Source organism: Carassius carassius, chromosome 5 (genome assembly GCF_963082965.1).
Source record: "Carassius carassius chromosome 5, fCarCar2.1, whole genome shotgun sequence".
NCBI classification, from domain to species: domain Eukaryota; kingdom Metazoa; phylum Chordata; class Actinopteri; order Cypriniformes; family Cyprinidae; genus Carassius; species Carassius carassius.
In genome coordinates this window covers 24,511,311-24,525,033 of record NC_081759.1, presented here as the reverse complement: position 1 = coordinate 24,525,033, position 13,723 = coordinate 24,511,311, and the positions used below count along the sequence as shown (strand labels likewise).

Sequence of the window (13,723 nt, the reverse complement as noted above, 5' to 3'; positions counted from 1 at the left end):
TTACAAGTAAAAGTACTGCTGTCAAAACAGTACTTAAGTAAGTATTAAAATAGGGTAACTTACAGCACAAGGAAGCTTGATTTTAAATTTGATTTCAAACTGAATTGAATTTACAAAAAAAAAAAAAAAAAAAAAAAAAGACAAGTACACCATCAATAATAATATTATAAAACATATCACCTCAATTCAGATTGAGGTATTCAAAATATGACAACACGGAATATTTACAAGCAAAGATTTAAGAGCTTTATAGAGTATGTTAGGCCTATTTATGTAGATAAATGGAACATCAGATGGCTGTGACCTTCAATGACTGTACAATGTAGTGATGCAGTAGACAGACTAGGATATTTATAAGTACAAATCAGACAAATATCCCATTCCAAAACATTTCTAGCATAAATTTACATGGTAAAGAAATTAAAGTTCCTTTAAAGACCTTCTGGGGCATTTAACTAACAACCAATAAAACTTATAGAAGTATTTTCATCGGTCAGGTGTAGATCTATTCTGAATGGTTGATAACTTTTGACAAAATTTAATCCAGGAGCAAAGAGAAATAATTTATACTTTAAAAGGAGGGAGAGATCGCGACTGCACACAGTCTGCGCATAAGCAGTTCATTTGTATAAGTTAGGCCTGTTTGAGATTTCGCATCCAGTTTTCTGTGATAACATGACAGCGTTCTCATGTCGCAATAAAGCACTCACCACATTTGCGCGGAAATTATTATAATAATGCGGAATACCTGCAATCCCATGCAGACTTTCAGACTGTAATTGACAGGAGACGGATGATTGTCAAACTCACTCATAGAGGAGAGAGAGACGAAGATTGTATCTGTGATTGTATTCAGATACGGTGGAAAATGCGTAATGGAACTGTGTCAGATATTTCAGTATCGGTATCAAAATATAGATATTTATGATAACACTACCATGTAGTTTGTTTCTCCATGCTCTGAGTCCATGAATGATGCTGAGCTCCATCTCTGTCTGATCAGCTCTTCACCTGCTGCAGCGGCGCTTTTCCCAGTTCAGATATCAGCGCTTTGATTGGTTCGTTTACGATCGGATGTCTTTATTGGCTGCTGAAGTGCTGTCAAAAATTTGAATATCAATTCAAATTGTTGGCGTACTCAGTAACGAACTATGATTTAAAAGTAATAAAGTTAATTTATACTTAAGTACAAGTAAAAGTACAGCTTTAAAAATATACTCAAAAAAGTACAAGTACCCGAAAAAACTGAGTTGTAACTGAGTTGTGAAAAAGTGAGTAGTTGTAATTTGTTACTTCCCACCACTGCTAAAATGCATTTAAGACCAGTTTGAAACTTATCACACATTTCTGAATATGTATCTACACATATTCATTTTAGTTATAAGTGCAGGCAAATTTGTCACACTGTATATCCCTGCTATTTTCTTTTTAAGTTTTAAGTTGCCTTTGTAGTTTGTCGCAGAGCAACTACGTCTGACAGATGAGTGTCACTTCACAATGAATGTTGTTTGAAGAATGGACCTCTCTGGATGGGGTTGATAGAAGTACATTGATTTTTGTAGATGTAATGAACAATGAATAGTGATAAGCTTTTAGGAGGAAATAATTGATAGTATGTTATTTAGTGTACAGAAGCTTTATTTGCAGATATATATCACCTTTTAAAAAGTTTTGTTCTGTAAACTGCTGCAGTGTGTCTCATATGTGTCAATGTCATTTTGTACTTTCGAAAGAAAAATAAATGTTTTTTGGTGACACTTTTTTTCTGTGACCAAAATAGCAACACAGGAGACACATCAAAACCAGCACAAGCAGCTATAGTTTCATGATATCAGATGCAGACATATCCAAAGATGAAAGCTTGAAGGTCCTTCTTCTTCTCAGTGTGTCTTGCATATCCCTCTTCCTCCCTTTCTCTCTCTCTTCCTTTTCTTCAGAAAGTGGGCTGTGACAGGGAAATTGGCTCCAGTAAGGTGGCGGATAAGTGTGGTGTGTGTGGGGGTGACAACTCTCACTGCCGAACTGTGAAAGGAACCTTTACCCGTGTGCCTAAGAAAGCCGGTAAGATACTTTCCTCTTTCTGGGGCCATTGATGTGCAGTATTTTACTTATATGAGACGGTTATTTATTCTATACTGCAGCCCTGTCATTAAGTTTTAGAGGGCCCTATAATACACCTGGCACAATGCGACGCAATGCGCAGCGCAAGTGTGTTTGCTAATTTCAGTCTGGCGCCATTTGCATTTTCCCGTCCAGTGCCACGTCGTTTAATTAGCAAATGCATTTGTGCCCATTTGTGCGCAAATGGGTGTGCTGGTCTAAAATAAAGGTGTGTTCAGGCGCAATGCTGCCACATTGCTATTTTAAGGAGCTGAAAATGGACTGTGCCAAAGACCAACTCAAACCTGGTCTAAAGACTGGCGCAATGTTTTTTCTTTGTTATTTAAAGAGCGTGTTAGTATAGGCAGGTCTGCAACGCGCGTATATATATATATATATATATATATATATATATATATGCCTACGCTGTTTCATTTCGGAAAAGTGTTCCGTCTTTGCGCTCGCCAAATTCCGCCGTGTAAATGACAAATCCGCCATGGCACGCAACTGGCTCTTAAATGGAATGGAAGATGAGACTCTGATTGGTTTATTTCACATTACGCCCAAAAAACACCCATAACTCATTAAGAGAATAGGGACAACAAGTTTAGACCATGTGCCCAGGCACGCCAACCGTTTTTCCGTCGATAAAATAGCAAAAGTGGATTTGGACACACCCTGAGCGCACCTGCGCCGTGCACTTTACACTTTGCATTTAGATCACTAAAATAGGGCCCAGAGTCTTTTGTTTAAGGACACATCTGGAGCTAACTTTACTTTTAGGGAGAAAAAAATAGCAAAGTGATAAATGGGGGATGTTTTTAGATTTTAGTTCATTTACAATTGATATATGATGATATGTTTATTTATTAGATATGACATCTCAGAAACACCAGATGTCTTTAATCAGGGCTGCCAACTCATGCAATTGACACTTTTCTCATGCTCTCACGCCACACATACATTTTCTCACACATTCAAAAGCACCCTCAGTTAAAACTATAATAACAGGATATTAGCAAAACCAATTTGGTAAAGGCTCCTGTGCACATTTGTGCAATGGAAAGTGTCAAGATTCTTTACAACGTGTTTTCGTAGCACTGAGCAATGTAGCCAATCACAGACATATCTGTTGATTTCCCGAACACCCGTGATTGGCCACTGCATTCACTCACCACTAAACTCTGGATTTTTTTTCCTGCACACTTGCAAATCTTCTCTCTGTAACATGATGTATATAATTTTTGAATGGGAGAAGACTATAATTTCTCAAAATAGATGTTCCTGCAGTGCAGACAAACAGATCAATAGAAAAATATTTATAATATAATGCGTGTAAATAATTACAGTTCCAATTATTTATAAACGTAATGACTAGTAGATCTTGCAATTCTTTCTACATTGTTTGTACAAGTTAGTTTTGCAGTACTGCAACAGTTATTTTCAAATTTTATTTACTAAAAACACAGGAAAGTGGGGTAAGATAAGCCTTTTTCTTAATATAAGCCTTTTTCTTAATATATTTATATATATATATATATATATATATATATATATATATATATATATATATATATATATATATATATATATATATATATATACAACCCCAAATAAACCCATACACCCACCCACCCAACCTGCTGTGGGAATTCTCACTCCAAGTTGAACTCAAAAGTTGGCAGGCCTGCTTTAATTGATTTATGCATGTGTGATTTATTAATAAGATTAATAAGCATCATTATTATTTTAGTATTCAAGGAGAAGTGAGAAAATTGGTTCTAATTATTTACTTTGCATACTCAAAGAGAACCTGTTTTGTTTTAAAGTTAATTTTAGAGTTTTAAACTGTGTCCAAGATAGTACTTATTGATATCTTTCATTTTTACTATGAGTCTTCTATTTTAACACCACAGAAAGCAAGAGCATTTTTAGAGATTTATTTGACAAACACTTTTACAAGTAAGGGGCATCTGTACTTTCCATCCTCTTTGCTATACATAGAGTAAATGACCACAATCAAATGTCTTATAACACTCAGTCTACATTCAGTCTTTATCAGACAAATTGGAGGTTTTGCCTGCATCTAGAGAACATTTTCATTTGTATTTCTCATTCATGTCACATAATAGATCAATTCACTGTTTGCAAACAGTGATGAAATTTCAACCTTTACATTTGTTTTAGTGATGTTATTTGTGACCCGTGCTGGTAAAATGAATCGGAATTTGCACATATTGAGCTACAGGCAAACAGTGACTCTGTACAAAGCCTGTCACAATATTGTCACAATATATATCAGAATATGCTCTTGCTTGTTCTACCAATCATTTATGTTTTATGTTAAGCATTTATGTTGATAAAGATGCCTTGTATATATACCTTGATGATAACGCACACTCATGCAAATGCATTAAAAAAACAGCCCTCGCACAGAGTATGGATTCAAGCATGGCATGTGGCTTAATAGAGATATTTGTTTTTATATAGGACCATTTTGTTTTTGGCAAAATTCCTAGCTCTGTTTGAGGATTTCACATGTGCCTTCATGTGTGTTATGAATGCAGAATGTGCACTTAATTATGATGGTGCCACATGTGTTATATTTACTTGTGAAAATGAATGAATGTTTCATTCTGGCTTTAACCAGAATTTGCATTATGTTTAAATCCTGATTTTGTTATACAATATGTGTCATAATTGGTGTCTGTACACAATTTGTGATGCTATCACAAATTTTAATGACATTTATATATTGTCCTACATTCAACTCATTGCATGAACTTAATCAGCATTTTGACCTTTCTCTAACTCTACCATGTTTTATTGTCAATTGATCACTTCTTTAACAGGAAAAAAGTTAAGCAAGAGATCCCAAAAAGAAATGTTGGAAAACACAACCTGCAAGTATCTTGTATTATCTAATCCTACACTTATTCTCCCCGTAGTATTACTGTGTTTTGCATTAACTCTAGCTTGTAGATTTGAAGCAATATTCAGCACTTGATATAAATTAAAAACCCATTTTTAATTTTTAAGTGCACTTACAATGGATACCCAGGTGGTAAATGTATTGAATATGTAAGAAGCAGAAATGCGAAGGTCATTCTTTTCTTAAAAAAAGAATGTCTCAAATCTGTTTAATTAATCCTTTTGAGGCAGAAGCCTTTGATTTAGTATTATTAATGAAATTCCTGTTTGACGTTTGTTCCATAAACAGCATTTTGTAGACAGTTCCATCCTTTGCTCATATTCTTAGATATTTTACTAAAATTTTACTGTTTTAACTTGGTTTTACGTACTTTTTTTAACCCAGAATGTTAAGCAGCTCTATTATATACACTGTACCACAGTACCACTGGGTTAATTATTAGTTAGCTTTGCTGTACACAATAGGCTTCCATTGTGAGTGCATTAGAGTAAAAGTGTTTTTCCTTTGTTTTCTACAAAATAAGGGACAGATTAAAATAATTTTCTCTATGCTGATAGACATTATGCCACCGATAAGCTTGATGTAGATTTAACTTAGAATCTTCCCTAAATACTTGACTTGAAGTTGCTTTGTGGTGCCATGTGCCAGTTAAAGACTATTATTACATTAAATGATTAAGTTAATCCAATTACTTGAATCACTTACTCATGACCTCATGTCATTCCAAACCTGTATGCCTGTTTTTTTTTTTTCTTCTGAGGAATACAATGAAGATGTTTTGGAAAATGTCTCAGTGTTTTTGTCCATACAGTGAAAGTGAGTGGAGTTCCATGTTGTTTGGACATCAACATTTTTCGAAATGTCTCCTTTTTTGTTCCATAAAGGTTTGGAACAACAGTAAATGATTTTCATTTTGGTTCAACACTTCCTTTAAATAAGAGTCTTAATAAAAGATGTCCAGATTTCTCATTTCAAAATATTATAAAATAAAGTATAAATTGTATATAATCTAAAGAAACAAATAACATGAAGCCTGAGTAAATCTAATAGGTTTAGAATATAAATATGCTCTCTCTTTGGTCCCATTATACATATACTGTACGACATCTCTCCCCCACCATAATCACACACTAACTATAATTTCTGTCCATTTTCTTTAATCTCCCTTTCTCCCTTCTCAACCCTATTTTATTCCTGCTTCGTTTGGCATGCACTCTAACCTCATCTGAACTCTTTTAGCATTACCCAGCAGCCCCATCTTTCTCTGTCAATGTCTTCCCGCTTACATTATTGATGATAAAACCTTCCAGCAGACGACGCCTTAAGTGACTTGATCCACCATTGCAACGATTAGACTAGTGGCCACTTTTTTACGTCACATCCATGTCTCAGACAGGCGCCATGCTGCTAGTGAGTGGTTCAAAGCCTAGCTTTGATGTAGAGGCTTTTGACATGTCAATGGCATAGAGTGCAGGGCAAAATGACATAACAAACCCTTCTTATCCTAAAGGGAAAACAAGAGGAGCCTTCTTGCTGCCGAAAGGAGCTCGCAATGTGTTTCTGAATGAAACAGAGGATTCTAGAAATGTGATGGGTGAGTGGTATCATGCTTTGCAGAGGAATGGGCATTGGTAGAGAAGGCAAAACTAGTGTTTTTATGTTCTTGTGTTGCAAAATGACTCAAGGCCCTGCCATTCAGCGTCCTTTTTAATTAGCCTTACATAACAATTGTTCACCGTCTTCATTTTCATCTGCCATTGTTATTTGAGCTTCTGAAGGATGTCATCTATTCACATGGGTGTGAATCGATAAAATGAATGGATCAGGGAACCTTTTGCCATGTTTTGATGCTTGTCTCGTAGGCTTGTCAGGATCCTGCTTGATGGACAGTTGCAATATTCTGACTGTTCAAATCTTAAAGCTTTAGAAATGTACCACAGTAGCAATGCCTTCTAGTGATGCCCATCTCTGCAAAGATCAAACCGTAGCAGAAATTCTTAGCTAACTAATTGCTTCTGCCATCTCTCCCTTTGCCCTTTTTTCGCCATTGCAAAGGTTACCTAAAGATGTTTCTCATTCCTCCTGGGGCTAGACATGTGATCATACAAGAACATGAGGCTTCTCCTCAAATTCTTGGTAAGTGATATCTGTCCTCATGTTTCTCAAGAAGATCAATTTGCATGGTTATGTATTCTGTGATTGTTCCGGGTAACTGTGCATAATGGATCCATATCACCCCAATACATATCCATCTCAGCCGTGTATTCACATAAAAGAGCTTGTGTATTTGCCTGGAAGTGCATTAGACAGAATTGGTCTCACTGATTACAGAGACAATCACTGTCCCCCACAATTTGTCTGTGGCAGAATAGGTGTTTTCAAACCATGGGTTTATTATGGAACTTTCAGCGGGTTTTAGAATAGTTTTTTTTCTTCTTCTTCTTTTTTCCCCCCTTCTTTTTTAAAGAGTCAAATCATCTTTCACATTTTGTACCACAAGTAGCTCTAACTTGAATTTTAAAACCAATTTTTGGTTTTAATGCAGAAGTTGCTAAAATGTTGCTACTACAACTACTCAGAGTGTGATTTGATGAGTTAATTAATATTAATGTGGTTAAACAAAACCTGAACATCTCTGTAGCTCAAACAGTAGAGAATGCAAGAACTGATAAAATGTGTGCTTAAATGCAATTTAAGTTGCTTTGAATAAATGTGTCTTCCAAATGCATAAGCGTTAATGTAAATGAAAGTTTCTTAAAGTGGTGCTAACCACAGGCTTTATTAAACTCATAAATCAAAAGCTCTATTCTAGAAACCCATTAGAAATCCGGACACAACCCACGGGAAATTCGTTTTCTCGGCTGACCGGCTAATTCACATTGTGACAGTACAGCTCCATTTGCTATCAAATTGTGAGCATTACTCTGTTCCATTTCTGAGCTTCATGTGATATCAAGAAAGGTTCCATTGCAGAATGCGAATAAAAGACAGTTTTCAGTGCTAGTTCTTAAAGGGGTCATTGGATGCCCATTTTCCACCACCTGATATGATTTTTTTAGGGTTTTAATGAAAAGTCTATACCATACTTTGGTAAAATTTTTTGTAAAAGAACACCATTTTTACCTTGCCAAAAACGGCCCTTTTTAGAGCAAGCATTTTTGTTGCATGCTGCTTTAAATGCTAATGAGATCTACTGACCCTGCCCTTCTTTTCTCTGGGGTGACTACAGTTCTCTGAGAGACTGTAAACCTTTAGCCACATTTAGCCACGGAACTTGCTAACTAGCACGTTATTAGGAAAGGCTATTTGCAAAGATTCATAAAAAAACAACTTCTGTTGGTGAAGCTGGATCACGAATGATTCACACAAACATAAACGCATTTAGGTAGCTCAGGGGCACATTCCCTTAAAAAAAACTAATAAAACTAAATTCACTGCATCTTCAGTGGTTCAGGTGTCGGGAGTAAATGAAGACTGCTATGTTCATCATTACATCCGACAATAAAACAGTTCAAATACTGACGCCACTGTCAATCAACAATCATGAGAGGGGCCTGTCTGTGTGATGTCACACTGTGATAAATGATTTTAGGAGATTAAAAAAAAAGATTTTAGGAGATTAAAAAAAATCATTATAGGGTGGTTGTGTACAGTACACACACTGACAACATATTTATATTCAAACAACATGTAAAAGTGCATTTCGCATCCAATGACCCCTTTAATTTTTCTAAAATCACTTGCTTTCTTTGAAGTCCTTTCTTGATCAAGGTTTATTTTGTTCTCTCTGATCTGTAACATTAAGAAAATATTGTCTTGTGCTTTACAGTGTCTCTTCTAACTATGTGCAGAGTTAAAAGCCAGAAATACAAATAGATCGATTGGCCCATTTTCTTAATACTATTCTTTTTGAATAGTCCACACAGGCAGAAATTATCACTTTGTAATGCACATTATTGAAGTTGCTTTTATTTCAACAATACCCCCCTTCTTATAATTGCTTCTCCATAAATGTAGGAGTTTGAATAATACTCCTCAGTAGTTGAACTTTTAATTAAACCTAAACTTATTATAATTAGTTAGATAAGATTTTCAATGCTTCACTTCACTGACCCAGTTAACCTTCCAAGAGGTCTTCCATAGGTAATTTTTTTCAATAATACTTTCCTTTGGGGTTGCTTAGTAGCTTATTAATACAAATTTCTGTTATCCATATATTTAACATAACTGATTTCAATAATTAGATTCCTTTGTAGGTCAAAATGCTATAGTTTAGAAATGTATATGTACTTTATGTACAGTATATATGTTTGTCTCCATTAGACAATTTTTTTATTATTATTATTATTAAGATAAAAAGCATTTATTTGCATGGTAATTTAATGGTTTAGGTAATGTATGTTACATGTGAATTCCCATCATGCTTGCTCTGATTAATTTTATGTTTAAGACCTTTAAGCGTCGTTCAGACTGTCAGCCCAAATCTTATTTTTTTTGCAAATCCGATTGCAATCCGATCATATTTAGATATCTGAATGAAGATATCTTCTCAGTTAGTCGTTGTCTGAATGAAAACGAACTATGAAATCCGATTTTTGCTCATTTGTTTCAAGTTACATTATATGTGGTTTGAAATCCTATTCAAATCGCAAATCCGTTTCAGTTTGACCATTCAGCTCATGGACACACAATTGGATATGAACAGATGTAATATGCTGTGTGGACAGTCAGTAATTCAAATCAGATTCCATCCAGATATGCACAAAATCGGATTTGGGCTGAAAGTCTGAATGAGGCTTTAGCGCATTCTAACCAGTTCCGTCTATTTGTTAGTCATCAAATGGGCAGGAAAAATCAAATCAAATGGGCAGGAAAAAATTTTATTTAGGAAATAATTCACACAGAAATAATTATGTTTATGTTTAAAAAACAAATGATTTTTTAAAGATCACAAGTGGAATAGCAAAGTTTTTAAGCTGAATGGTGAACACATATTTTAAGTCAGATTTAAAAAGATGTTTTGTAAATAACACCTTAAATTTTAACTCAATACTCTGATATGGTTTGTAATATAGCATACAATAAGACATTTTCATTCCTGGGTGAATTGTCATTTTGAAGGTTAAGATATTATGGTTATGCTGACAAAAATTAAAGCAAACTACTCATGTTAAGCATGTACAGTAGGAAATCAAAGGCCAACTTTGATTTCATTGCATCAAACCTTTTGTGCAGTCCTGCCTCATATTTTATTCATTATTATTTTAACATAACAGACAAAGTACTCCATATTTATTGTTCTGGAACGTAATCTAATTTTACATATTACAAATGACATTTGATGACCTGTAGCAATGGTGATTGGCTTGACGTGTGCACTGCTTTCCTTGTAATCACCATTGACATTCAAGCGAATGACTACCTAATCGCTATGTACTTATGTTTTTATGTCAGTGTGTCACATCCTCATAGCCTTTATAGTCCAACAGCATTTAATGCTGGCATCATGTTTCTGAAAATGCAATAAAGCTTTTAGACATTGAAATGGCACATTAAAATAAAAAAGCTAATTGTTTTAAAAGTTAATCATCTTATTCAGTGGCTGATACAGTGCCTTAATTGAAAAGAGTGATCCAGATCATTCTGTTAACGTTTTATCCCTGAACTCTTGAAGAGCTGTAATTAATCACTGATTGCAGCTATCAAGAACCAGGCAACTGGGCATTACATTCTCAACAGCAAAGAAGAAGATGTGAGATCTCGGCGCTTCATCGAGATGGGAGTGGAGTGGGACTACCTCATCGAGGACGATGTCGAGACTCTTCACACTGATGGTCCTCTACAAGATGCAGTTGTTGTTCTGGTAAAGAAAACATTTGTAATAAAATGTTCAATTATTAGGAATGCTTGATAGGTACCATACTGGTTATTGGCCAATATGTGTATTTTTTTTTTTTTTTTTTTTTTTACGTAGAGTAGACAATACTGGATATTAAATTTTGAATCTCACTTTCCCTATTTTAACATATGAAATATCTTTGTCCTCATCTGATGTTTACTTAAAGTTAATGTTTAATAACAGTTATAATTCAATAACACATAAAAGGTCATCTTTAGCAAATCACAAAAATAATATTCATTTTAATGTTGTACTTTATAATGTTTATAATGTAGGATTGATTGCAGTTTTTAGAGTTTTTAGTTCCTTTTTTATTTAGACTTTAAGTTAATTTTTAACAATTCAATTTTAAATAACATATTTTTATTATGAGCCATGAAAATATGTGTCCTTGTTGGCCAGAATATGTGTGAACTTTTTAAAGGCATGGATTTTGGAGTTATTTCCATTTCCAACACATCTTTATTTATTTATATGAGGAATAGAGCGAAACTAAAGGGATGTGTGTGTATGTGTGCATTAATTCATTTTGACATGCCTATTGTGTTTCCTCCTTATGTTCCCTCTATTCCCTTTCTTTATGCATGCTTCTAACACAATCTCAGCCTTATCTAATAAAACAATCTCATTTTCTAGGAAAGAAAAAATGAAATACTTTCTAACCACAAATGTCCATCTTGCACTAGCTCTGTGATGCATGTGTGTGACTTCACTCGTTAAGAGATCCAATATTCCTACAATTTTCCTACTCTTCTACTGTAAAAGGCTTGGCTTGGTTCTATCTGACATCTATTGAAGCTGTGGTGTGTGTGAACTGAAGGTCCTCAAGTTTAAGGAATTTTAAGGGAAAATCACCCATTTTTAAATGTGTCAGTCAAAGCTTTTTGTCTCTCTGAACTCATTCTTTAGCCTGGAGATCAGAGCCCAGTGTGAATGTGGAAGGTTACTAGCAACATTGGGTTTAAATGGGTTTTTCAGCCATGCATTGAAAGGAGGTGTGAGGTATTTTGGTGTGATAAACAGTTTAGAAGAGAGAATGAGACGACTATCTGACTTTACTTAGTAAAGAGAAAAACATTGATTCAGTGGCAAAAACAAGTGTTTAAAAAAATGGCACTTATAAATAACAAATTACAGCCTTTTGGAAACAGAGTTGTTCGGTCATTGGCACTTTGAATTAATTATTCCATTGTAGTTGAATTGCATTGACACTGGAGATGATTTGGGGAAAATAGTTTCAGTGACTTTTCTCCAATTTGCATAACTGCATACATAGGAATGGGAATGCTCAGGTTACGAATATTCATGTTTTGAGGTTGGTAGAGGTGTTGTGAGTTTGTGAGCCTTCTAAAGTTATCTTTAGTGATAGCTTATTATATTTGACCTTAGTCTAAGATGTTGCAATGGGTAATAATGAATAGATTGGACATTTGTATTAAATTTTAGTTCCTGACAGATTTCACAATTTCATTTGTTGGGGTTTTTAGACTCATTTCAGGGACTGTAAAAGATTCTCGTAGGACAAACCTGCCAGTCCTAGATAACTTGCATCACATTGTCATTGAGTTTTGGGTTGCAGCTCTGCTATGTGAGGCCTGTCTTTTGAGATATCAAGAGGAGCACAGCAGTATAGGATCTATAGGATACGCATATTTAGTGATCATGCAATCTGTCATAATTTCTTTAGCTGATAGAGTAAAGCATAGTGCAAGTAACAAAAAGGTCATGGGTTCAATTGCCAGGAAATGTTTAAACTGATAAAATTTTGGATAAAAGCCAAATGTGTACAGTAAATGTAACTAATACATGTAAATTCTATAAGAAAATTTTGTAAAAGTAATTGTTGCATACACTAAGAATATAATGTGATAAAATATAATACATATATAATATAGATATCATACACAATAAGGCAATGATGTGAATACGCTTCCATTTTATCATTTTACTGATGTGTGGAGTGGTCAGAGAAAACAGTTTTCTTAATTATGCTTAATCAGGCTTAATCATGGCATCTTTTGTAGAGGTCTTAAGGTCTTAAGTTTACATTTACATTAATCATTTAGCAGACGCTTTTATCCAAAGGGACTTACAAATGGGAACAATAGAAGCAGTCAGGACAACAAGAGAACAACAACAGTATACAAGTGCCATGACAAGTCTCAGTTAGTCTAGTATAGAACGCATAGCCAGGTTTTTTTTTTATTTAATGAAAAGACAAGAAAAGGAAAAGTGCTAGTATTAGTTGATTAAGTGCTGTCGAAAAATATGAGTCTTTAGAATTTTCTTGAAAATGAGTAAAGACTCAGCAGTATAAACTGGTCATCCCACCAGCTGGGCACAGTCCAGGAAAAGGTCCTTGAGAGTGATTTTGAACTTCTTTGGGATGGCACCACAAGGCGTCGTTCACTTGCAGAGCGCAAACTTCTGGAGGGCACATAAGATTTAACCAGTGAGTTTAGGTATGTTGGTGCCATGCCAGTGGTCGTCTTGTAGGCAAGCATCAGTACCTTGAATTTGATCCGAGTGGCTACTGGTAGCCAGTGTAACCTGATGAGGAGGGGAGTAACTTGAGCTTTTTTTGGCTCATTGAAGACAACCCTTGCTGCTGCATTCTGGATCAATTGCAGAGGCTTGACAGTACATGCAGGAAGGCCCGCCAGGAGAACATTACAATAGTCAAATCTGGAGAGAACAAGAGCTTGGACAAGAAGTTGGGTGGCTTGCTCTGACAGGAAGGGTCTAATCTTCCTAATGTTGTATAAGGCAAACCTGCAGGACCGGGTTGTTGT

General features: G+C 35.0%; 1 protein-coding gene across 2 annotated transcripts in view; it reads left to right on the top strand.

The window, feature by feature from the left end:
• Positions 1–13,723, top strand: part of adamts3 (ADAM metallopeptidase with thrombospondin type 1 motif, 3) — a 121,895-nt gene that overhangs the window by 89,179 nt on the left and 18,993 nt on the right. Inside the window, exons 15-18 of one of the 2 annotated variants that reach the window (XM_059550201.1) lie at positions 1,938–2,061; positions 6,543–6,626; positions 7,088–7,168; positions 10,732–10,895. In XM_059550201.1, the coding sequence (XP_059406184.1) occupies positions 1,938–2,061; positions 6,543–6,626; positions 7,088–7,168; positions 10,732–10,895 (453 nt within the window). The remainder of the gene's footprint in view (positions 1–1,937; positions 2,062–6,542; positions 6,627–7,087; positions 7,169–10,731; positions 10,896–13,723) is intronic. The other variant, XM_059550202.1, reaches the window with a different exon arrangement.